The following is a 27,327-nucleotide window of genomic DNA, read 5'->3' as shown; positions in this document are numbered from 1 at the left end:
GCGAGAACGTTCATAACAATGGCATGACGCGACCGAGTGAGGTGAAACCTATGAATACTTTTGTAGCTCACTGTATATGACTCTGGCTAACATCATTTGAATGAACATTCTACATTACCATGGAAATTATTGCATCGTGTTCCCATGAGTTTACCAGTCAAATTGCCAGGGATAGACGTTCCAAGACCGTTCTATTCATTCTATTTCTATGGTCACACACACCACCGGCCTCTGTCCATCCCCCGCCTTGCTTAGTGTGCAGGCTGCGCAGCAAACAAGTATCCAAGTTTAAACAAAGTTTAAATAAAACATGTCGACTATCCATATATCCTAAATTATCATGATATTATTCAAATGGAACAATTATTTCAAATGCTGATGGCTCTATCTCCCACACACACTGTTGCTTGGCTGTGCTTAAACACAGAGGGGCAGACGGTGTAGAATTATCACGAGTGGGAAGGTGGTGAGAGGAGAGGAGACGACACCCAGGGGAGCGTGGGTAAATCAGGTCAATAACAAGGCCGAAACTCCCTCCGCTCCAGTAAAGCTATCTGATCATCCTTTAACAGACTCCCTCCCTCCATCATGGAGTCGTACTAACCACACACTCCCATGGCTCTGGGGATCCAGATTTACGAGCTCGTCAAAGCCAAATTGGGGGCGTCTCGGGCAGACAAAGTGGGACGGCTTTATTAGGGCACTTTGAAATGCATTTTGGGTAGAGAGAGCCCATCCAGCACAAATCACATACAGATGTAGGATCCTGCCACAGCAGGAATATAATCGTGCATCAACAGGAAATGTGAATTATTATGTGGATTATAATTGACATTTTTGTAGGGAAAACCTAGTCTGGAATTTCAGAAGCCTCAAATACACTACACGTTTTCAAATTCCTGCAAACTTTCCTGCAACAAATAAAATGTCATTTGTCACATGCGCCTGCATTGTTGGTTAAAGGCTTGTAAAAGTAAGCATTTGACAGTGAAATGCTTACTTAACTGCATTGTTGGTTAAGGGCATGTAAGAAAACATTTACTAAATAAACTAAAGTAAAAAAATATATACTTGCCAAGTAGAATAAAGGTTAAATAAATAAAAATATAGTAAATCATACACTATAGGTTAGACTAAGTGCTGCAACTGCTTAAGGCCTAATAAAGAGGCCATCAATCCATCCGTAAAACAAGCAAGGGTTGGCAATACCATGTATAGTCTCTGACTAAACATGCTAAACAAAATATCCTTCATGTCATCCACAAAACAAATCAAACATGGAAAGACCGGCGGGGCGACACACTTGACTGCAATCAAATGCCGAGTGCCACTATTTCCCTGTCCTCCCGGGACATTTGGTTTTTCCAGTGAAATGCTTAATACACTGAGGTGGGCGGAGACGGCATCAAGCAGAGTGTGTGACACAATTTATCAAGGGCACCACGCACACACACACACACTGACCTCAGGCAAGCACTGGGGACACTGGGCCGAGACACTGGGCCAATGGGTTTCTCGGATTAATCAATCCAGCGCTCGGGTGAACAACACCATCACCACATGCTCAAGGCAGCAGCCAGTGGCTTGCTCCAAAACCCTCTCTAGACTAACATCCTCTATACATGTTCATTATGTTCCATCATTTGGTTCATGTATTGTGCGGAATTGAGGTTAAAATAGAATAGACTCTTTGTCATGTTGATCGATACAAATATTGATGGAAATCATTGGAATTTGTGAGCAATTTGCGCTGCCTCCATGGACAGATTGTCAGCCACTAACTGAAACAAATAAACCTTTAGAAATGAATGCTTGTATCTTACAGTCAGGTCTGTTACTTATAACATAGTGTATTATACATGAATAGACATGTCAAAGGATAGAAAGAAAAGGGCTGATTCTATGAGGAAATGGAGAGAATGGCAAGTGAAGGTCATATCAGAGGAAAGCAGTGCACCTTGGCTGGGTGCCAAACCTTGGTTGCCATGGCGAGAGCCCCCTGTCTACCCATATCCTTCCACACTGTCGAGGAGATGCATTGCTGTCAGGTCAGTGGATTGTTTTGAGTGTAAAACGCCCGGCACTATTTTCTCTTCTTGTTGTTAGTGCAGTGAATCCAAGTGTGAATTATTATACTCAAATAGCCTGCAACGTTTTGTTCTGGTGAGAATCAATTACATTACCAACTCAAGGATACACAGACCAGGATTTATGAATAAAATATAAGCCGGTATTAATTTATTTTGCATTGTATCTCAAATATAAAAACACTATTCGTGTATAAGTGTTAGTGAATTCAAAAGGACACGTGCCTGAATGCGTTTCATTCTTTAACAGTGGGAAGTTTTTAGGTTGTTGAGGCAGTGGGGAATTGCAGTAAGAGAATACTCAAACGGTTACTGAGCATAGTTGACAGCACAGTGCTAAACAAAGAGCATCAAAGAACACAAGATGTGAACACGGATGAGCTCCGAGAGACAGAAGGGAAAAAATCCTTCAGTATAATCAAGAGATATTTCATCATCAAAGTCTTCCACAACAACAGAGGGTGCAGGTACAGCATCTCCCTAAGCGAAGCCAAAGTCACTGATAGTGACAAGTGACAAGAGAAACATGTTTCCCTTTGATTTTGTCTGGAAGAGTGACCATTTGGGAGGTAGCTACTGTAGGTGTTTTGCAGGTGCCATGCATTTGTAAATGTACCATAAGTAACAGAACACTTCACACGCTATTTTAATAATGCCTACATCAGATGAATTAGGATCAGGTTAAGTGCTGCTGAGGCGTGTGGATAGAGGTGGGATCAGTTCTGGCCCAGTCGGCAGATTGTAGGCTAGGCTAATGCTAGCCTACAGTCTCACTGATAAATCCACAGTCGCTCAGACACATGTAACAACAGCAATTAAAGGGGCAATGTGCATTGCAACATCCATTTTTGGACTTATAAAATGCCTCATGAGTGTTCCTCAACTGGCATATCCCATCAGAACCCAAAAATATAAGCTTGTTTTACTCCAAATGTTTGTAAACAAAGTAAATGTAAAAACGATCATTTTGACATCGTGGAGGGTCAGTCCTTGCCTCCATAGCTCCGTCTATGGAATTTGAGAATGGTTGCATTTCTCCAGCCCCATCCCTCAGATTTTTACGGAACCAGGGGCGGTGAGTACGCGTTTTTGTCTGCGGATTGCAGCTTTAATTCCCTGGCTCCCAATACACAGGGGACTCTCTCATGTCTCACTCTCTCTCTCTCGCCATTCCCAGCCCTGACAGACACCGATGTGGATGGATGAGCTTCCATTTATGAAATACTCATTAAAAAAAATGGGGAAGCTCATGAATCATTCATAAAGTATGTATTTGTGTTGGATTGTAGTATTTAATCCCCTCTAGCTTGGTTCAGATTGGGACTATTGCCCCTTCCTGAGGATAAGGCTCTGATTGTCGTATGGATGCATGCTTGTGTGTTCAACTGACTGCACAGTCCACACTAGGGAGTGTCTAGTGGAGCAGATATGGACCACTGATTGCGGGATGTAGTGCAGTCAGTCAGTGGTGAGGGCAGAGTTGATAGCCGTGAACGTGAGGGTGGATTCAGTGGATCCAGAGTTCTATCCGCTTCTATCCGCGGGGAGGAGAAGAGAGCCAGAGCGGAACGGCTTTGACGGGGCGGAAACGAGGAACGACGGAGCAGAAACGAGGAACGGCGGAGCAAAAGGCAGTGTGAAATGAGACGCAGCGGGACAGAGTCAGGGTGCAAGGAGGGGCGAAGGGGCGGTAGGGAGAAAGGCCACATTGTGTACTAGAACCAAGTATGGAGAAGGGCACCTCAAATGTAATATATGGAATCCCTCACTCCTTTATGTGTAGGGTGCAGACAATGACAGGGTATTGTGGTTGTCTGGGGAAGGAGGCTCATAGGGGGAGGGGAAGAGAGCTTGAGGTACTGCCACCCCTGGCATGGTGGGGTCTGTTGGCATAAGCCACAGTGGCGTGCCAGCTGCTGATAAGGGGATTGCTTGGCACAGATGATGAGCTGTGTGTGTAGGGGGCAGGGTGGAAAATAGAGTCAAATACACTAACGTTAGAGGTCTATTTTGCTTATTTGTGGAGGGTGGTGAATGGGAGTGTGTGTAGTCCTGGGTGCTTCTTTCTTTTTGACTGAGCGAGCCCTATACCATTCCTTCAACCCCAAAACCTCTCTTTGGGTTGAACATCTGGGAATTCATCTCTGGTCTTTGTGCTTGGTTATCAAAGTGGCGACATCCTTTGAGATAGTCCTAAGAGAGAATAGGAACACACGCCGAGCTCGTCTGCCGGGCAGCCCAACCGGGGCCCTGTAGATCAATACAGAGGCCAAACAATCAATCCTGCAACGAAGCAATTTGGTTGCTTTAACCCTTTGGTGTCTGCGGGCAGTCATATTGCAGCCCAGTCCTTGGAGAGAGCTGTCCGAATGAAAGGTGTTGTGTATTTGTACTTCTAGCAATTTGAGTAGCAATAACATGCGAGGTAAATGTATAGCCCGTCAATCTTCATTCTGTCACCAATCGTATGAATGGCTCCCAGGTGATTGAATAAAATAGGGGCTCAAATCCCAAACAAGAAGAAGGAAACATGAAACGGAGCAGTCAGATGCTGACAAATGGACGTTTTGATCTCTGTATCTGTCAGTCAGAGGGGGCATTACCTTTTGAGAAGGTCAGCTAGATTTGACAGCAAAATGACAGGGCCACATTCAACACTACACCCTAAAAAAAACGATTTCCTCCACCTATTCCCATCTATACAGAAGTATTATACAGTATGTCTTAGGCTAGGCTGGCTTAATGGGTGTGTAATGGCACATGTTATGACACATGCTATCATTCTTACCAGAGGTGTCTGAAAGTCAGTGGCGCATTCTCGTGCACAACACAATCACATGACTTTCTTTACCAGCCAATCAAGGGAGGAAGATGTCAAAAAATTTAAAAAAATAAAATGTCAATATCCATATCCCAATTATATAGCATAGAGAACATTAAATGGAGAATCGGTCGTAATGGAGCAATAACATGGGATTACATTCTGGTCTGTATCAATGTCGTAAAACTGTCTTTATGATAGAAGGTGCACACATATACGAAATAGATTTTCCCTATGGCTCCAGCATATTCACACTGTTACATAGCTAATGGTTTATATTAAGATTTATATCTCGTTTTCCATCCTCCCATAGCACCTCAGGAGCTGTGGTAGATTTGTAATATATTCCAACTCTTATAAGGGGTCAATAATAAGGGTTGAATGGCTTTAGGGTTATGTGAACATTATATTCTCAGTCCCAGAGATTGTTTGTTCTTTTACTGTGCAGGAATGCCGGCGGCTTCCCAGAAGTCTGCAGTGCGGATGTGTGGACCTCTGCTCTTTTTTCTCCTCCAGCACATTTACGGAGCTCGGGTTGTACGGGCTGATAGAACCCAGAGAGAGAGAGAGAGAACCCAGAGAGAGAGAGAGAGCTAACGCTATAATAATTTTAGGCCCAGAAAACATCTCGGTGCATAGTGGCATATCAAGCCTCGAGAGTTGGCTATTCATATGAAAAGTACAAAGAGTGAATTTAAATGAGAACACAATGAGTGTTGAAGAAACAAGATAATGAGGTTACTGGAGAATGGGTAGCTTTGACTAGTAATCCATCTCCCTGATAGAATGATGTTAGTGACAGTAGTGGCTTTTCATTTCTCATTGTCAATAGGATATTGAATATAATACGTGTACACTATTGAATTTAACAGATTTACCTGGAGACGTCACACCTATACAATGTAACCACTCGACATAGAGCCGTTGCCATGGAGACCAGACCAAGGGCCAAAGGTGACAACATTGAAACTGACCTTCTGAAGGAAGAGGACTATTCTCCCAACCATTTCGTCCCTCTGCTCCTCCAGGCAGAAGAGGGTGCGCGGCGTGCGGACGAACACCTTGGTCTTGCCGTAGGCCACGTCGTGCTCGAAGCCGCAGCCCTGCACCAGCCTCTTCACTGCCTCTTTGTCCGACGGGAGGTCGTGATTGGGCCACGTGAACTCCGAGATCATCTTGTACCTGAGGGGGCAGAATGGAGGCAGAGAGGGTCCAATATTAGTGGGCCTCAAAACGCTTTAGCACCATCGCTAAGCAGAGTGGTTCTGATAGTTCAGAGCATGGTGCGCAAAATACATGAGAAAACAGAACGATTGGCAACATTACAGGACACTGTGACAAGATATTATTGGACGGCCAAGAGAGGTCAAAACACTGCTAGCAGGCCTGTCAACCGATTCCTACATTAGTTATTCGCTGGCATTTTACTGCCAAAGCATGATGTAATACACAGTCCAAATTCATCAGTGAAGGAAATGAGGGACAGAGTTAGAGGAGAAGTGTGTTATGCAAAACTATCACCGCTAACTACCACAGATATTACCTCATCTAATTTGACCGAGGAAGGGCAGGGGCGAGACAGCTGTGAATGTATTAGGGGCAAGGGTTAAAAAAACAAAAGGGTGTGTTTGCGCGTGTATTTCCATTTGTTTGGGACCATTTGGAGCTTGTGTGTGAGTGCAGTTTGAACTAAATCCTAATTTAACTGCCAAGAGTCCAAAATAAATCCTATTAAAAATCCTCCTTTTGCACACAATATGAACCTGTTTCCCAGATGTTTAATAGCACACTTTTAGAAGAAATATCTTGCTATATTTATTATGTAAAACACGTTTGTATGATTGAGAGACAGAATCTCATTAAGTTGTCTACGGTGTCGTCTAGTCTAATCTGGTGCGAGAGACTTGCAGCATCGTAAGTGACAACACTGCTATCACATAGCGCCCACTCACATGCCGATGTGATGATGCTAAAGCCCTCCTCTCCTCTGCAAAGCTCTCTATGATTTAGTCCAGTACTGACTGGATTCTGCTTTACCAAACTCAAGGCCAGCCCCGGTCTATTCATTTAGTCACGATTTGGTGTTATTAAGAGTACTGGATGTACACTACCGTTCAAAAGTTTGGGGTCACTTAGAAATGTCCTTGTTTTTGAAAGAAAAGCACATTTTTCATCTTTTAAAATAACATAAAATTGATCAGAAATAAAGTGTAGACAATTTTAATGTTGTAAATGACTATTGTAGCTGGAAACAGCAGGTTTTGCATAGGCGTACAGAGGCCCATTATCAGCAACCATCACTCCTGTGTTCCAATGGCATGTTGTGTTAGCTAATCCAAGTTTATCATTTTAAAAGGCTAATTGATCATGAGAAACAGATGCATCACAAGTCCTCACCTGGCAGCTTAATTAAGTAGTCAACAGATACTCAACGTCAACAGTGAAGAGGTGACTCCGGGATGCTGGCCTTCTAGGTAGAGTTGCAAAGAAAAAGCCATATCACAGAGTGGCCAATAAAACGAAACGCTTAAGATGGGCAAAAGAACACAGACACTGGACAGAGGAACTCTTTCTAGAAGGCAAATGCTGATGCTCCAGATACTCAACTAGTCTAAAGAAGGCTAGGTTTATTGCTTCTATAAAACAGTTTTCAGCTGCCCTAACCTAATTGCAAAAGGGTTTTCTTAATGATCAATTAGCCTTTTAAAATGATAAACTTGGATTATTTAACACAACGTGCCATTGGAACACAGGAGTGAAGGTTGCTGCTAATGGGCCTCTGGACGCTTATGTAGATAATCCATTAAAACAAACCATCTGCCGTTTCCAGCTACAATAGTCATTTACAACATTAACAATGTCTGTATTTCTGATGATGTTATTTTAATGGACAAAAACTGTGCTTTTCTTTCAAAAACAAGGACATTTCTAAGTGACCCTAACCTTTTGAACAGTGGTGTACGCAAATGAATGTCATGGTATAATGGTAGAGAAAAAAAAAGAATGAAGGAATGTTCAGTAGGTGAGCGGATCGAAAACAGAGGCAGGAAGTAGTGACACCGACACATTGAAAGCGTAAAATTAATCAGAAGTGATCATAGTGAGGTTCATATCGTTGATGAATCCTGTCTCAATACGACAGAGCATGTTTCCCCCCCACTAAAGTGCAGCGCGTCAACTGCATTCGATGGAAAAGACACGTCATTAAAAACACACCCACTCTGTTGCAGGGCTGTTTTCCTAGTGAAGGGCAGGGCACAGGAACATTGTGTTGGAGGGGGTTCGTATTCACAAAGAGGGAATTGTTTTAGAAAATCTTCAAATTAAATCCCACTGTGAGCAGTTTTAATGCATTTTTGTAACTTTGCACAATGATTTTGCTCTGGGAAAATGTCCCTGTCAGACTAGGAATGCTGCTATCGGATGGGGATCAGGCCTTTTATATCATAATGAATAAGACTATACGGAAAGGAGGGAGTTGACCCTAAATCACCACTACTTGGGACCTGATTCTCCTTCTACTTGGAGATGAGGTTTAAGCTCGTACCTCTGGAGGAAGCGGGGGTACTCCTGGCGGTTGGCGAATCCGGCGCGGCGCACACGAACGTTCTCCAGTAGGCCCAGGTACTCGACCTGGTGCCGACAACGCTCGTACTCGAACAGCAGGGGCGACTTGACGTCGTTGGGCTTGATGCAGCGCACATAGTAGGGCTCCTGTACACACAAACCACCAGGGGGACCACAGTGAGGAGACACAGCAAGGAGACACAGCCTCTTATCCTCTATCGGCACAGATGTGGAACAACTGGACAGGTGAAAGCTAATTCCTATAGGATATCCAACATGTTTTTTTTTTAAATACTTTATTTTTGTTCTTTAAAAAAAAAAAAAAAAATTCGGAGGAGTTGACTATTGAGACTATTGAGATGAACTCGCTCTGTCAAGTCAGTAGTACACATTCTCAAAAAAAATGTCATGTTGTTGTTGGCCAATGAAATAGTTGCCAGGAGGTGGCCACACCCCTCACCTTGCATGCCAGGTTCTCCACCAATGCGATCATGGAGTTCTTAAAGAGGGTGGCGGCCGTTAGGGGTCGTTTGGTGACCTCTGTGATACTCAGCTTGCCCTCTGGCCACATCATCTTCAGCACTGGGTTGGAGCTACGGAGAGAGAGGAAGAGAGGGGAAGAGGAAAAGAGAGGGAGAAAGAGAGGAGCGGGGGAAAAAAGAGGGGAGGAAAAATTGGTTATCAGTGCATCATAGAAGGCTACAGTGGGACCATGAGATAGGGAGGGAGGAGGGTGAGAGGAGAGGGGATAGCAGGTGGTTATCAGTGCATCATAGAAGGCTACAGTGGGACCATGAGATAGGGAGGGAGGAGGGTGAGAGGAGAGGGGATAGCAGGTGTTTATCAGTGCATCATAGAAGGCTACAGTGGGACCATGAGATAGGGAGGGAGGAGGGTGAGAGGAGAGGGGATAGCAGGTGTTTATCAGTGCATCATAGAAGGCTACAGTGGGACCACGAGATAGGGAGGGAGGAGGGTGAGAGGAGAGGGGATAGCAGGTGGTTATCAGTGCATCATAGAAGGCTACAGTTGGACCATGAGATAGGGAGGGAGGAGGGTGAGAGGAGAGGGGATAGCAGGTGTTTATCAGTGCATCATAGAAGGCTACAGTGGGACCATGAGATAGGGAGGGAGGAGGGCGAGAGGAGAGGGGATAGCAGGTGGTTATCAGTGCATCATAGAAGGCTACAGTGGGACCATGAGATAGGGAGGGAGGAGGGCGAGAGGAGAGGGGATAGCAGGTGGTTATCAGTGCATCATAGAAGGCTACAGTGGGACCATGAGATAGGGAGGGAGGAGGGCGAGAGGAGAGGGGATAGCAGGTGTGTGTTGACTCTAACCTGTTGTACAGTAGCCTTTTGAAGTCCTGGAAGAGAGTGTCCTTGTTCTTGTCGATGAAGCCAACCACAGAGTACCTGCGGTAGTACATAAGTACACACACACTTTGATCATCTTTTTCAGACACTAAGACAACATACAAAGACGGTGCTTAAAAATGACAACAGCGTCTCCTAAAACCTACTCAGAAATTATTACAATGGATGAATCACAGAAGAATTAGAGAACAAATCCTCTGTTCCCAGAAAAACAGTGGGAGTGTAGGAGCCATCAGTAAGACCCAGGAGGAAACTGGCCCATTAAAGGCCTGACTCCACAGTCTCAGACTGTATCTCAAATGGCACCCTATTCCCTATATAGTGCAATACTTTTCACCAGGACCCATTGACCAGAGCCCTATGGACCCTGGTCAACAGTAGTGCACTATATAGGGAATAGGGTGCCATTTGGAACACGGTGGGTCTCAAGTTTGAGTACTCTCTGAACCAGTTAGGCTAGGCTGCAGGCAGAGTGGATGTCACAGTCCATGGTATTTATCTCTCATCTCATATTTAAAGACATATAATTGATGTGTATTTTCTTTAATTCATGTAATTCAGGGCTCTGTGAAGCAGACTTTGGTCTCAGTATGACTCCCTGATAAAACAAAGGTTAAATAAAAAGATATTAACCATGGGGATGTAGCTCGGCGATGCTGGGCAGGACAGACATGCAGGCGTTGAGGATGACTTACTGTAGCATACTGCATACTGTAGCATACTGTAGCATACAGCATATTGTAGCATACACAGCTGGTGATTTGGTTGATGATAGTGTTTGATGATCTCATGTTTTTGTAATGATGAGGGTGATGGCCTTAGGGTCATGATAGGGGCTGCACCAAATGCTTGATGTATTATAATAATTGATTATGCTTAGGTTGTATTAATAGAAGGGGGGGGGGTTATAAGACCCCTCCCACACTACATTTAGAGGGTCCTGGACTACAGATTAGCAATATATATATATATATATTCATTATAAGGTTTAATATTGTTCCCCAGTTATTTTCTAGTCTTTGCCTCTTACAAGAAACGGTCTGAGAGATGTGCGAGTTATTGCAGTCAAAACAGGGTGTCTGTGAGAAAGCGCCTCAAGGCTAAAAGAGATTCATAGACACAGAACCCTGCAGGGGAGTGAAAGAGATAAGAGACAAGTCAGACATACCACTATGAAGCAACCTGGGGTGTGGAAAATTACTGCTGAGCCCTTAGAAAACACAAACTATTGTTCTCTCCTGCAGGTTTGTATAACTGTATATGCATGGGTTTGGTCTCATGAGTAAAAGGTGTTGACGTAGGCAGTTACATCACTATGGGTTGACTGCAAGCACATTAAAAGCAAATTGGACTTTTCCTATTTTGCAGAACTCAGTAGAGACATCCGTTGTATGTTTGATCTCTGACTTCTGTCTACAGCTGTATTTGGATTTTTTTTAATTCAGATTTATAAGTGCACATTTTGAGTGTTCCTTATTTGTTAAGTAAATAACGGAGCCCAGAAAATGGAAACCAACAAGGGTATTTAAACAACAACGTGAAGTGTAAGGAAGTCACTTCTGCCACCACAATGACTGATAACAAAAGGGTGGTGCCATACAGTACCGTACACCACTGTATACAGTAACTTACACGACATCCCCTGCATAGTGCCGGATACGGAAATCTCTGTCAAACTCCAAACTCTTGTCTGTCGGGGAGAGCTGTGGATGGAGAGAGAGAGAGAGAGAAATTGAGTAACAAACCTGGGGAAGTAGGGAGGGATACATTCACACAGCCAAGGAGGTGACTTTACTTGACTCTGCCTATGAATCTAATAGCTCCTATGCAAAGGAGGGAAAACAATGGGGCACTTTAGTCTGTAATATTAAGGGTATCTATTTTCAGATGTGCTATGCTCCATTTTTCTTTACTGGAAAGCATCTTCCCCAGAATGAACCTACTGTATCCCCATTAGAGAGAGAGAAGCTGCTTCCCCAGATATAACATACTGTATCTCCATTAGAGAGAGAGAAGCTGCTTCCCCAGATATAACATACTGTATCCCCATTAGAGAGAGAGAAACTGCTTCCCCAGATATAACGTACTGTATCCCCATTATAGAGAGAGAAGCTGCTTCCCCAGATATAACATACTGTATCCCCATTAGAGAGAGAGAAACTGCTTCCCCAGATATAACGTACTGTATCCCCATTAGAGAGAGAGAAGCTGCTTCCCCAGATATAACGTACTGTTTCCCCATTAGAGAGAGAGAAGCTGCTTCCCCAGATATAACATACTGTATCCCCATTAGAGAGAGAGAAGCTGCTTCCCCAGATATAACGTACTGTACTGTTTCCCCATTAGAGAGAGAGAAGCTGCTTCCCCAGATATAACGTACTGTACTGTATCCCCATTAGAGAGAGAGAAGCTGCTTCACCAGATATAACATGCTGTATCCCCATTAGAGAGAGAGAAGCTGCTTCCCCAGATATAACGTACTGTATCCCCATTAGAGAGAGAGAAGCTGCTTCCCCAGATATAACGTACTGTATCTCCATTAGAGAGAGAGAAGCTGCAGAGCCACTGGTGCAGACAACAAGGTCGCTAAAACAACAGCACAGTCAGGTGGGACACATGCTATTCTCTCCCACTGGAGTGTGAGCTAGAGAGACCGAGAGAGAGACCGAGAGAGAGACAGAGAGAGAACGAGAGAGAGAGAACGAGAGAGAGAGAACAAGAGAGAGAGAACAAGAGAGAGAGAACAAGAGAGAGAGAACAAGAGAGAGAGAGGAGGGGGCAATGTGTGCACGTGAAATATGAATGAGCCGTGTGTGGTGACGCAGGAACTGGATGTGGCCAACTGTATGTAGGCCAGTGGTGGAGTGCAGAGAGGAGAGAAAAGGAACATGCAGGGGACTTTAGAGGTCTGCCGCAGTCCTCTGCCACCTGTCCTTTTCTTGTCTGTGGGCATGCGTGTATACCTGACTGTACCCGTTTGTCTGTGTCTGCATATCCATCCATGTGGCATGGCAACATACAAGGCAAGCAGGTAGCATGATATTAGTGCCACTACAACACTGCCATTCATCAAATATTACACTGACATCAGAGCGAGAGGGGCATCCAGTCTCATTCAAAAACAAGGCAGAAATGAAATTAGAGCTAGAAGGACGAGGTTGCAGGATGTATAGTGGGGGGGGGGGGGTACAATGATATAGAGCCTCCTCTAAGCCATTGGGACAGCCAGAGTGTTATATAAAAGAGGGACATCCAAGAGAGAAGAGAGTGCCGAAGTGGATGAGTCATCGAGTGGAGAACACACACACGCACACACACACACACACACAGGAAGAAGAGAGAAGGGAAAGTCCCTGAAGACTGGAATGAGGATGTTGCTAACGAGAACACCTGACAGGCCGAAAACCGTGGAGGAAAATATACAAATCTCTATACTGTGTGTAAATCTGTGTGAACGCATTCAAATTCCCATTCAAAGCCTTGGAAATGAATGGGAATGGCCATCGCAGAAATACTTCAGTCGTACTGTGATAGGGAATTGATCCATGAAGGGCCCTGTGCTCTATACAGGCCAGTGCAGCCAGCCAGTCAAACAGACAGTGATCCTGGCAGCTAGACACACAAACACACAGCCAGACAGACAGACGGAGGCCACCTTGTCCTCATCTACCACAATACGTCCCCCTCCACAGACACTACCAGCTATGCTATTGCCACGTCTCTCTCCGTGTCTGTCTCACTCTTTATCCAGTCTAATGCCCATTTCAGATGAGAAAGAGGGGGGGGGGGGGGGGCTTTAGAGAGAGGGAGAAAATAAAGAGAAAGGGAAATTAAAGAGAAGGACAGAGCAACGTTTGGGATGAGGTGACGGGGAACAAAGAGGTAACGAGAGAGTTACGAGGGAGACGGAGCAGGAGAGAGACAGAGAAATGAGAATGGAGAAGGTTATTGGGTTCTTGACAGGTAGAGAAAGGACAGATGGAGCATTTAAGGCAGCAGGTGGCGCCACAACAGGTTCAGAACAGACCTATTGTGTGGATTACAGTCTGTAATACAGAACTGGAAACCTTGGTATTAGTTACCTTGTCTTTCGGCCACGGCACTCTTGGGTCATTTAGTTCCACATTCATTATTTTGAAGAAGACACTGCACCTGTCCACAAAAGCACTGAACATTCTTCGATTTAAAACGTCTACAATCATGTTGGCCATTCATATCTGTCCAACTCGGATTTTCTCTTGTCACACGAGTCCAATAGCCTCGTGTAAATGTGAACAGCTTTATAGCAGAGACCACCCTGATCACCTTAACACCTGCTGTCCCTCGTCCTCCTGCCCAAACCTTGCCTTCTCTCCAGCACCTCCCCTCTGCCACTTCCACCTGCCATCATGTTCACCACCAGGGCCTCGCAGTCTCGCCTGCTAACTAAGCTGGCACCTGCAGGGCACACGTGCCACGCCGGCCAACTGACTTGCTCCAAACCGGTCATTCACTCACCACAGGAGCCAATCATTACTTCATTCTCTAAAAACAGAAACGTCAACAGAGACTAAGCACCCACTTCGAGCAGAAGTTCAAAACGGGACATCAAGAATATGCTGCATTGAGAAGGTAAAAAGCCTATGTGTTGGAACCAGAAGCGCTTGTTTGAAAGGTTTCTCGTAGACATGCATGAAACCACTCTAGACGTACCTCTTTCCTGCCCCCCCCCCCCCCCTGTCCTTGTGTTTTAATTGTAATGTAAATACATTAGAGCTAATGAACAGCAGGACCACGTTATTAGCATCTCCACCACATGGTGCATGAAAGGGTCATCACTTTTGGGCAGCCTGCCGCTGCTGCTGCATGCATTCGCAAGCATACAGGCACACACACACACACACACACAATGCTGCGACTGTACAGGGCATGTGCAGAGACTGCAAATAGTAGGATCAGAGGGTCGACGGTAAAGAGAGAAGGGGGACGGTGGGAGAGGAGAGATTGTGTGTGTGTGTATGTGTGTGTGTGTATGATAGTAGGGAGAGAGAGAGCGAGAAAGAGGTGGAAATGAAGAGGGAGTGATAGAGGGAGAGAGAGCAAGGGAGGGGTGGTTAGAGGCTGCCATGACGACCGCTCCCAGCTGGAAGGCCTGTGTCAGCAAATAGTTCACAGTGTAAAAAAAGATTGAAAAAAACATCTGGGAGGATCAAAGCGACCTGGAGAAGGAAAGCAGACGACAACAAGTCCTACGTGTGGCAGAGGACCAGGACCCATGCAAAGGTGGTAGAAAAGTTGCCCTTAAAACGATTCATTCTCAGCCTTCCGACATGGTATTTAAGGGGTACAACCTCATAAAGTGCAGAAGAGAAGGCACATGAGTCAGAGAGGAAATTGGGAGGATTGAGTATGGTATCGACACAGAGAGTTCTCGAAGAAGCAGGGAAGTTTCCCCTTAACTTTTATCGAGCAAGAACAATTGCAGTCCTGTTTAAACGGGTCTTCAAAAGTTCTATTATACAGTGGTCAGTAACCCGTCTCACACTATGAAGGCAAGACCCACAACTTCCTGGCCCATCACAGTCCCATTATATACAGTTGTCAGTAACCCGTCTCACACTATGAAGGCAAGACCCACAACTTCCTGGCCCATCACAGTCCCATTATATACAGTTGTCAGTAACCACTACCGTCTCACACTATGAAGGCAAGACCCACAACTTCCTGGCCCATCACAGTCCCATTATATACAGTTGTCAGTAACCACTACCGTCTCACACTATGAAGGCAAGACCCACAACTTCCTGGCCCATCACAGTCCCATTATATACAGTTGTCAGTAACCACTACCGTCTCACACTATGAAGGCAAGACCCACAACTTCCTGGCCCATCACAGTCCCATTATATACAGTTGTCAGTAACCACTACCGTCTCACACTATGAAGGCAAGACCCACAACTTCCTGGCCCATCACAGTCCCATTATATACAGTTGTCAGTAACCACTACCGTCTCACACTATGAAGGCAAGACCCACAACTTCCTGGCCCATCACAGTCCCATTATATACAGTATCAATTACATCCAGTAGTTTTATCAACACAGCTCCACCGCTTCAAACACCCCCTTGATTAATATCTAACAGCCCTAACAGGACTGGAAAACCAATAACAGGGATTTTTCTTAAAGGGATGTTTTCATCAGACACTCAGAGCAATAACATAGCGACTAGATCTGGAGGAGTTTTTGAAGCAAAGACGCGCCTGAAGATGCCGCCATTGATCAAGACGCTGCTTCGTTTCCACCCTCTCGCCTTCTCGCTCTCTGATCTGGAGTGTGAGGTCTTTGCCAACAGTGTGTGTGTTGTGAGAGTTATTACAGGGCGACAGTCAGCCAGGAGAACACAGAGAAACCTTGGTGTCTAGCAGCTCCAGGACTTGTCCTTTATAGAAAGGAGGGTGAGGACATTAGTGCTGACAGACAGTGCGGCTCCTATTACAGGCTAATCGAATACGACAGCGCCGCTTCTCTCACTCTCCTCCCTTTTTCTCACTCCCCCGCTCTCTCTCGCACACATCCCTCATTTGGCCTTTTTTCACTCCCTCGCTCGGTCCCGCTCAATCTCTTCCTCATCCCATCTTTACCTCCCCCTCATTCCCTTTCACACTTCCAATTTCCACACTCACTTTGGAAGATTCCCGACAAGAACTGCAATGTTTAAAAAATAAAAAACTGCCTGAGGTCTTTCAGTCCCGCAGAGTCTGTGAGTCACTTTGAACCTGGCAGTCATGAACATTTCCAAACTTTCCAATCAGAGATGCTTCTAGAGTACGGGGCGTGAGGTGAGGGGAATCTGTGAATCAAAAAAAGATGGGTCCCTCCAATGCACCAGGGATGAGCCTCGGAGCATTCTCTGCTATGCTGCAATAACGTCACGCTCCCGCAATAAATCTAACTCTTAAAAGTAACATTTGAGTTTATTTTGTTATTTTTTTTAACTGATAACAGTATCAGGAGTCAAGCATCTTTAAGTAGAAGTTCCTGTATTGTTACAGAATTTAGTTACGGTGTCCAACCATATTGTAGATGATAGCATAAGTACATTACGGGAACAGACATCCACATCATCATACTCACGTGGCACCAGCATTCTAATCTACTTTTCCTTCAACTTCTCTAGTTAAATAAAGGTTACATTGATTATATCTTTTTTATTCTCTCATTGTCTGCCTATCAATCTTCTCCGTCGGAGCCTATGGGGACTCTGTGTAGCGCTAGGTGTTTTATCTCTGCACAGGGCAGTGCACACACACAGAGTATGATAGCCACCTGCCTGCCAGTCCTCTAGGCCTCAGCCTTGAGCTAATCTATGACTTGGTCGATGACTACACGAATGACATATAGATGTAATCGATGTATTCACCTGAGGGGGAATGCAGTCAACAGTGCGTTCGGAAAGTATTCAGTCCCCTGGACTTCTCCCACATTTTCCACATGCAAAGTACAACGATATCTTTGATGAAAACCTGCTCCAGAGCGCTCAGGATGAAGGTTCACCTTCCAACAAGACAACAACCCTAAGCACACAGCCAAGAAAACGCAGGAGTGGCTATGGGACAACTCTCAATGTCCTTGAGTAGCCCAGCCAGAGCCCAAAATACAGGTGTGCCAAGCTTGTCGTGTCATACCCAAGAAGACTTGATGCTGTAATCGCTGCCAAAGGTGCTTCAACAAAGTACTAAGTAAAGGATCTGAATACTTAAGTACATCTGATATTTAGTTTATTTTTATTGTAATACATTTGCACAATTTTCAAAAAAAAACTAATTTTTTCTTTGTCATTATGGGGAATTGTGTGTAGATTGGTTAGAGGGGGGGGACACACACAATTTAATCCATTTTAGAATAAGGCTGTAACTTAACGAAATGTGTAAAAAGTCAAGGGGTGTGAATACTTTCCGAAGGCACTGTAGAACATCACCCACTGGACTGAATGAGACCGTGGCTAGTAGCATTGCCTAAGGAACCATCTTTACAGGGTACAAGACAGCAACAGCCAGGATGATGACACATAACACTGATTCTAAGATGTTGGAGGGAAAAACAACCTGGATGTCAGTGACACGGCCTCTATCTTTACCGGGCACCCTTTCCCTCCCCTCCATCTGAATATCTGTTTCTCTTGCTATGATCCTCAGTCTCTTCTCTTCTCCCACTCTCTGTAACACCCATGCCAGCGCAGCGAGACGCCAGCTCCATTGACTCTCATTGGCTGCCAGTGACATCACCGAGAGCAAAGTGTCGACTCAGATAGCCCAGCACTCGTTTCTCTGACGCCTGTTGCCCTCTTGTGGTCCATTGAGTGAAATACTACCCTGTAAAATGCAGCCATCTAACCTGTTAAATATCCTAGAGTGGATTTCCGCTGCTCGGCAGAAATCTAGTTAGGATAATAAAAACAATCCCCATCAAAATCCATCAGTTTAAGCTATAAATATATAAAACATTTGGGGAGATGCATCAGCAGCTGCTGATGTTGCACTTCTGTATCTGCGGTGAAAGGTGACAGAGCGATGTTTGTCAAACCATGGGACATCCTGAAAATTGGTTCTCTCACTAAATTGTCTGTAGCATCCGAACGCGACTCGTCTGATAGCTGTACAGCTGATCTGACAACTTCTGTCTGTAGCATCCGAACCGTTTGGGCTACGCACTAATATGACTCCTCTGTGGAAAGGTGAGACTCTTACAAACATGTTGGTTGTTTTGCTCTAGGATGACCACAAGACTCGTCTGAAGGTCCCCCGGTACCAGTATCTACTTATTTAAGTGCAGTATATATGGGAATAGTTAAGTGCCAAAAATAAGGGGTTAAATACATGTTTAAATAAAATAAAATAAAAAAATGTTTAGGGTTTCCTGATCTTTCTTATATTGCTCAGATATAGGACAGACACTTCAGAACAAACTTCCTTTCGATTTTTTTCTGGACTATCTATTGTTCCATGTAGAGAATATGTTATTCAATGCGTTTGAATGGGCTAATAGCAGTAGGGCCAAATTCAAATCATTTTTTATATACATTGTTTTATACTTCAAGGGGTCTTAAAATAAAAAATGGAATATCTAAATTATTCTTGTTATGACCTTCTTAAAACAATTCCATATGTTTTCTTAGTCTGGATGATGTACAATGGCTGTAATGCCAATTTGACTTGAGTGTTTTATATATATTTCCACACTATGAGGTTGGAATAATACTGTGAAATGGTGAATATGATGATAATGCCCTTTTAGTGTAATAGTTGTTCAAAAGAATGCCTGAATTTTTGCCTTTTTTGGTGGGATTGAGTTTTGGCCAACGTGGTGACATCACCATGTGGTAAATGAGTTAATAGACCAATATTAAAGTGTTTCAAACATCTCTGCCAATGTTCAGTTTGTCCCTCTCTCCGCTCAGACCACTCCCAGACAGTCATAGCAAAATTCTTGCCTGAGAAATGACTCTTTGTTAAGAAGCTATTTATGTTTCTTTTTGACCATGTTAATTGAAAACAATCATAGTATTGCACTTAATGTTACACAGAAATGATTTCACATTGAGATTAAAAAGCTGCGTTGGACCTTTAAACAGCATTTGATGGAGCCGATCATTTAAACTAACAAAAGTATACAGTCCTCAGTCTTGTCTTATGTTTCAAAATCACTGGGCTAGGTTGTTTGGGCTAATAGAATTACTTAGGTAATCGCTGGGAACAAGCCTCTAACATATCCATGTGTCCACATTGTACAGGTATATTTCCACTTTCAATTCAGTCAACGAATGAAAATTCAATTCATGAATTGAAAATGATGTCCAAATTGTTTTTCAACGCACCTTGCGGCTGGTGTAGTGGGCGTGCTTGGCCAGCTTGCTGTTGAGTCCCTGTAAGAAAACCTCGTCGGTGACTTTGCCCACGGTCATACAGGCCTCGTCCAGCACAGAGAAGATGCCCTTGTGTTGCAGCTCCACCAGGTCCACAATGATCTGGTTGTTGAAGTAGTCAATCTACGCTCAGGTACAGAGAGAAAACAGGGGATCGGTATATCATTACAACCAGCACAGGGAGTAAGACGTTCCTAATAGTCATAATCAATGGAAGGAGAATGACTTGACGCAAATTGACCATGCTGTTGGAGGCAATTACAAGACATGAGTGGAGTGGAACCGAGATGTGGCCTTACGTGTTTCCAGGGGATTCCCTCGCGCTGGTACTCTTCCTGTTCCTGCCTCAGCACAAGCTGAATGAAGAGCTGCTGCAGCTTCTCGTTGCAATAGTTGATACAGAACTGCTCAAAGCTGACAGACAGACAGACAGGGAAGGAGAGGGTGAGTGAATGGCTGTGACCCTGGTTTTATACTCGTGTTACATACAAGTGTCATGACAGAGAGATTGTGTATAAAATCAGTATATTTCATATTGATGTAGAGATTCTACACTGAAATACATTCAATATTGAATTATTTATAGCGGACACGTCTCCTAACCTGTTGTTCTGAAAGATCTCAAAGCCGTAGATGTCCAGCACTCCGATGACCGTGTTCTTCCCGTGGACTTTGGCGTCATAGTTCTTCACTTCAATGACATCATTGATCCTTCCCACGATCCAACAGAACATTCTTTCGTACATAGCCTGTGGGTCACACGCCCCAACACCAAGACAGACAACAGTAGATAAAGATCACATGAGAGACAGCAGGGTGCTTATAGGTCAGCTACCTACACTGGCTGCTATTTTACCCAAAAGCCTTCAAAATAATACCCTGGCTACTTTAAAAACTGGTTAGGCCTACCACGTCTAACATTGGGGCCCATTTCACAATCCCTTTTTGAGGATTAGCACTACCATTGAGAGTTAGCGTTCGCTGCTGTGAAGCAGCCAACGTAGCGTGCCAGCATTAGCTATCTTAGCTAAGAATCAGCATTTTGACAGTTAACTGTTAATCAGTTAACGTAGCGTACTAGCATTAGCTACCTTGGCCAAGGCATCCCGGCCGTAACTGGCCTCCTGGGTCGTGTGCTGCTTGTCGATGACGTCACGGCCGGTGGCAACGGTGCGGTAGAGCAGGGCCTTTCCCACATTCTCCTCCTTAGTGGCCAGCAGGACCCCGATCACCGCCACCACCTTGGAGTTCTCAATCAGCGTTGTGTCGCCGTCCACACCAAACATCAGGTTCCCCTGGGAGAGGTCACATGGAGATGAATACAGGAATACAAGGAAGTTACCTGTAAACTAAAGAGACTAGGTGGAGTGATCGCATTGGAGCAAAGGGTAGGGGAATAGGACAAATAAGGGCAGGACTGTTTCAATTCAAACCTGTTCCATTTTAAAAAGGGACACTGGGCACACAACTGGGAGGCACCCCTCAGTATATAATGTTGTCATATTACTGAGTATACCTTTAACCCAGTTTCATTTGAACCTATGCTAAACCCTGCTGGAAGGCCAAGAGTTAGGAGTTAATATGGGGTATTACCAGGTGCAGGATAGTGGCCAGGACCTTGTAAACAGTCTGGATTTCATCTGGTGTGAAGCCGATCACCTTCATGGCATCCGCCACAGCTTTGAAATCAGCACCGTCGTTAATGGTCGACTGTGGCGGGGAGAAAGAAGGGACGGAATGGATGAGTAGGACAATCAAACTGGAAACAATAGGAATGTTTCTGTTCCCTTCACACAAAACACGTTCAACTTTGTCAATTTTGAAGTAAATTTTTGTCCAAAAATGATTTACTTGACACATACTTTTCACTAGTCTGTAACACCGGCCAAATACTGTACACCACTTCCTCACTTTGGCAAGTATGAGTTTATTCATGACATGTTCCTACTCCCAGCAGCCAAAGTCATAAAGTAGGAGTGACAAGATGACCACAAATATCTTTAAGACAGGATGGTGTGAGCATCAACCGAGGACTGTTTCTATAAAAATGGGAGCATTGCACACCATGTACAAAACACTTCAGCTGTTTTGGCCTTGCTCTGTTCCATGACGTCACATTGTTTGTTATACAACTTTGTTTTGTTCCTACTTATTAAACTGCAAGTGCAGAGACAGCAGAACGGAGATGCTTGCTGGCGTGTGTTAACAGCTGGAATTATACGGCTCCCAAAAACTTCAAAGACTTGTTTTAGAGGGACGGACACTCAAAACCATGACATCATTGGCCCCTTTGGATATTCGTACGTAATATATCACTTTGAATTCATGCAATAGCTGCACATTTTGTTACGCAACACAAAAGCATCAGTTGTAAAACACAGCTGCTTCACGTGATCAGAAATTCAAAAACAACCGTGCACATCTGCTGAGCATGGGCTTGCGTTTGATTTATTCCTGTAAAAATAAACAGTGTTACCAAATAAACTCAGCATTTAGTGACATTCTCGGTCTAAAACGTGAGAAATAAAGTTACATTTTGTGGTTGTTTAAACAAAGGGTCAAAGCGGATATACTTCTGTGGTAACCTACCTTGACCTGGCCTCCTACTTTGATGTAGCTGTAGGCTGTGGGGTCCTTCGAGACGTGGAGGGAACGCAAGAGGGACTCAGAACCCCCTTTAACCATCTGAAGAGAACAAAGAAAGAGCGAGAGAGAGAAAGAGAAGAGAAGACACAGGAGTCAGTAGTGACACATGTCAGAGACTGTTCAGAATTGACATTCTAAACCATTTCATTTCAAATGGTGCGGTGAGTCATACAGTATGTAACTCCATAATATGGAGCAAAAAATCAATAATGTGTCCTGACCAATGTAGGGTGAAGTAGCTTGAGAATGGGGGAGTTTATGGAGTGAGAACGATTCATGTGTATTTGAGGAGTTCAAATCGGGTGAAAGGATGGATATTTCTAAATAGCAGGATAGAGTTGTAACACCTTTGATATCACCAAGCCTGTATGATCAACACAGTCACAGACCCACGGCCCATCTGGTCTGTATACCAGCTTATGGTGGCATCAGTCTGGCATGTAATACACACGCACATCTATACTCCCACACACACACACACACACACCTGGTAGAATGAGTGAAAGCTTCTCTCCCCTTCCTGCTGGAAGATGACTCTGGACTACAAGAGAAACAGATGGTTTGAGTCAGACCGAGTGAAACATAATGGACCATTTATTCATAACAGGTGATCTCACTGCTCCCCCAGCGCCCCCTACCTTCTCCAGCAGGTAGTTGTTGATGTGTCCCCCGATGGGATCTCCCTTGAAGTCGAAGTTGATGTCCATGTACTTGCCGAAGCGACTGGAATTGTCGTTGCGGTTGGTCTTGGCATTGCCAAAGGCCTCCAGGACGCAGTTGGATTTCAGCAGCATGTTTTTCACCCTGGAGAGAGGCAACACATCTTTTATAGTACTACTAACAGCTCCCCTGGCTCCTATTACCTATTACTCAGCTGATCCTCGGCCCATAGAGATCAACAAACAATAAGGTGGCCAAAAGCGAATGATCGGACTAAATACAGTAGTGTGAGCTAGAGTCGCAGCTGGAATCCGTAGCGGTGAAAACTGCCACGTCCGTTTGCGATATTACAACAACAAAGATGTTACTTCAAACATGGAACACAGTTTTTTTTTCCCCCTCTGACAACCTTGCACAAGCAGTAGAAAAGCAGAGTAGGTTTACCACAATGCTGGGTGCTCCTCTGCTCCATTTCATAAACAAAACAAAATACAATAACAAATGCGCCTGGGGTGACCGGTGGCGCTGTTTCACCTTATGTGGCTCTCAACTTTAACATTGAAGTTTTTCATTTCACATTGATTCAGTAGTAGGGTCATTACTCACTCAAATCCTAGAGTTGTCTGTCATTTATGGGGCCCATCTGGGTCTGGACATGTTTATAGTTGTTTGAAATGTCTTTTATCGGCAAGTTCTTTCGCAGAAGTATTACCGCAACTCTACTTAACACAAAGACTGCTTTGGCACTGATGATTGATGCTGTGTAGTGCTAGGTCAGAACACAGGCTCCTCACCCATACACTGTGCTGCATGGCTGTCATGGCCCACACACACACACACACACACACACACACACACACACACACACACGAGACACACGAGACACAGCCTGCTGTGGTTCTCGCATAAATCTGAGCTCCATACAGACTGTAGCGTTTCCTGACTGATAGGGCAGACCTTAGAGGGCAGAACTGTGAGAGTTGTGGGTTAGTATTGACTTTAAAAAAACACAAAAATACAGTTTCTCAGTTAAATGGCTACAGGGAATATGTAGTGGGTCAGACGCAATATATTCAGCACCAAAATGCTAAACAGGGGTGACAGGTACCCTAGTGGTTAGAGCATTGGGCCAGTAACCGAAAAGGTTGCTAGATCGAATCCCTGAGCTGACAAGGCCTCCAGGACAAGGCAGTTAACCCACGGTTCCTAGGCCGTCATTGTAAATAAAAATTTGTTCTTAACTGGCTTGCCTGGTAAAAAAAAAACAGCCCTTGGTCAGGGAGGTGACCAAAAACCCGATGGTCGCTCCAGAGTTCGTCTGTGGACATGGAGAACTTTTAAAAGAGGCACAACTATCTCTGCAGCACTCCACCAAATCAGGCCTTTATGGTAGAGTGGCCAGATGGAAGCCACTCCTCAGTAAAATGCACATGAAGCCTGCTTGGAATCTGCCAAAAGGCACCTAAAGGAGTGTCAGACCATGAGAAACAAGATTCTCTGGCCTGATGAAACCAAGACTGAACTCTTTGGCCTGCATGCCAAGCATCACGTCTGGAGGAAACCTGGCATCATGCCTACGGGGAAGCAAGGTGGTGTCAGCATCATGCTGTGGGGATGTTTTTCAGTGGCAGGGACTGGGAGACTAGTCAGGATCGAGGGAAAGATGAACGAAGCAAAGTACAGAGAGATCCTTGATGAAAACCTGCTCCAGAGCACTCAGGACCTGACTGGGATGACGTCGCCTTCCAACAGGACAACGACCCTAAGTACACAACCAAGACAACACAGGAGTGGCTTCGGGACAAGTGTCTGAATGTCCTTGAGTGGCCCAGCCAGAGACCAGACTTGAACATCTCTGGAGAGAACTGAACAAAGCTGTGCAGCAACACTCCCCATCAAACCTGACAGAGCTTGAGAGGATGTCCAGAGAAGAATGAGAGAAACTCCCCAAATACAGGTGTGCCAAGCTTGTAGCGTCATACCCAAGAAGACTTGTGTCTGTAATCGCTGCCAAAGGTGCTTCAACAAAGTACAGAGTAAAGGGTCTGAATACTTACGGAAAATGTGATATTTTAAAAGTTTTTTTTATTTTCAAGATAATTGTCATTATGGGGTATCGTGTGTAGATTGAGGATTAAAAAAGTAACGTAACAAAATGTGGAAAAAGTTGAGGGGTCTGAATACTTTCCGAATACACTGTATATACATGCAGGGTAGTAATGTTATGAGTTGGAATTATGGTTCATTGTTTAGCAAACAAAAGACACCACTGTACAAGTAAACATTTCACTGTACCGTTTACACCTTCTGTATCCTGTGCATGTGACACATTTTGACTGGCTGCGTCACTGCTTGGTATGGCAATAGTACCGCCCTCGATCGCGTGGCGCTACAGAGGGTGGCGCGGACAGCCCAGTGCATCACTGCTGCTGAGCTCTATGCCATCCAGGACCTCTATATCAGGCGGTATGAAAAGAAAGTCCGGAAAATCGTTAAAGACTCCAACCACCCAAGCCATAGACTCTCCAACTTCCGGGTTGGAGCGAGCGGTCGCATCTGCACTCGGTCCGCAGGTAGTATTACATTTCATTACATTTCATTATAGTACAACGGTTTGATTTGTCTAATTTTAGCAATTTCTTCTTAGCTAGCTACATAGCCGTCTTTGTATCATAGATAATTGTGTAATTATCGTATTTCGTCGTCCTAACGCAGTCTACACTGCCCTGCAGCTAGCCAGCTAGCTAACGTCCACCGTTAGCTAGTCCACCGTCTACCGATTAGCAACGGTTTGATTTGTCTAATCTTAGCAATTTCTTCTTAGCTACCTACATAGCAGTATTTGTATCATAGATAATTGCGTATTATCGTATTTCGTCGTCCTAACGCAGTCTACACTGCCCTGCAGCTAGCCAGCTAGCTAACGTCCACCGTTAGCTAGTCCACCGTCTACCGATTAGCAGCACAACTATTACACTCAACTGAACGACTTGATTAGTGTAGTGTTAGCTAGCTACATAGTTGTCTTTGCTGTCTTCGTATCCAAGATAATTGTGTAGTTTAGAGTGTGTAGTTTTAGAGTGATTATCTTAATTTACCGAGGTTAGCTAGCCAGCTATTTGTCGTCCTTAACGTAGGAGACACTGCTAGCTAGCCAACAGCTAGCCAACGTCTTCCGAACAGAACTTCCGCACTCAACAATCCGGGTCGCATTTCGCTTCGCTCCACAGGTAGTATCACATTTTTCATTTCATTACAGTACAACGGCTTGATTTGTTTGATCGTAGCTAGCTACATAGCTAGCTACATAGCCGTCTTTGTATCAAAGATAATTGTGTAGTCTTGATCGATTTCCTAGGTTAGCTAGCCAGCTATTGTCGTTCTTTTAACGCAACGTAACGTAATCAACACTGCTAGCTAGCCAGCTAGCCCCGAATAGCAGCACAGTAGCACAGTAGAAACTATTACACTCAACGGAACGACTTGATTAGTGTAGTGTCAACAACGCAGACACTGCCAGCTAGCCTACATAGTCAACAACGCAGCCTCTGCCAGCTAGCCTACTTCAGCAGTACTGTATCATTTTAATCATTTTAGTCAATAAGATTCTTGCTACGTAAGCTTAACTTTCTGAACACTCGAGACGTGTAGTCCACTTGTCATTCCAATCTCCTTTGCATTAGCGTAGCCTCTTGTGTAGCCTGTCAACTATGTGTCTGTCTATCCCTGTTCTCTCCTCTCTGCACAGACCATACAAACGCTCCACACCGCGTGGCCGCGGCCACCCTAATCTGGTGGTCCCAGCGCGCACGACCCACGTGGAGTTCCAGGTCTCCGGTAGCCTCTGGAACTGCCGATCTGCGGCCAACAAGGCAGAGTTCATCTCAGCCTATGCCTCCCTCCAGTCCTCGACTTCTTGGCACTGACAGAAACATGGATCACCACAGACAACACTGCTACTCCTACTGCTCTCTCTTCGTCTGCCCACGTGTTCTCGCACACCCCGAGAGCTTCTGGTCAGCGGGGTGGTGGCACCGGGATCCTCATCTCTCCCAAGTGGTCATTCTCTCTTTCTCCCCTTACCCATCTGTCTATCGCCTCCTTTGAATTCCATGCTGTCACAGTTACCAGCCCTTTCAAGCTTAACATCCTTATCATTTATCGCCCTCCAGGTTCCTCGGAGAGTTCATCAATGAGCTTGATGCCTTGATAAGCTCCTTTCCTGAGGACGGCTCACCTCTCACAGTTCTGGGCGACTTTAACCT

General features: G+C 44.7%; 1 protein-coding gene across 1 annotated transcript in view; it reads right to left on the bottom strand.

Moving 5' to 3' along the window:
* LOC115143890 (unconventional myosin-Id) overlaps positions 1-27,327 on the bottom strand; it is a 115,063-nt gene that overhangs the window by 49,007 nt on the left and 38,729 nt on the right. The window contains exons 4-16 of the mRNA XM_029684335.2: positions 23,041-23,206; positions 22,890-22,943; positions 22,346-22,441; positions 21,350-21,466; positions 20,848-21,051; positions 20,360-20,505; positions 20,056-20,170; positions 19,709-19,879; positions 11,484-11,554; positions 9,816-9,890; positions 8,936-9,068; positions 8,456-8,622; positions 5,883-6,090 (exon numbers count right to left, since the gene is read on the bottom strand). Of these exons, the coding sequence (XP_029540195.1) occupies positions 5,883-6,090; positions 8,456-8,622; positions 8,936-9,068; positions 9,816-9,890; positions 11,484-11,554; positions 19,709-19,879; positions 20,056-20,170; positions 20,360-20,505; positions 20,848-21,051; positions 21,350-21,466; positions 22,346-22,441; positions 22,890-22,943; positions 23,041-23,206 (1,723 nt within the window). The remainder of the gene's footprint in view (positions 1-5,882; positions 6,091-8,455; positions 8,623-8,935; positions 9,069-9,815; positions 9,891-11,483; positions 11,555-19,708; positions 19,880-20,055; positions 20,171-20,359; positions 20,506-20,847; positions 21,052-21,349; positions 21,467-22,345; positions 22,442-22,889; positions 22,944-23,040; positions 23,207-27,327) is intronic.

This window comes from Oncorhynchus nerka, linkage group LG16 (assembly GCF_034236695.1).
Source record: "Oncorhynchus nerka isolate Pitt River linkage group LG16, Oner_Uvic_2.0, whole genome shotgun sequence".
In the NCBI taxonomy this organism is placed as follows: domain Eukaryota; kingdom Metazoa; phylum Chordata; class Actinopteri; order Salmoniformes; family Salmonidae; genus Oncorhynchus; species Oncorhynchus nerka.
The sequence above is the reverse complement of the archived record's forward strand: the minus strand, read 5'-3'. Positions and strand labels throughout refer to the sequence as shown.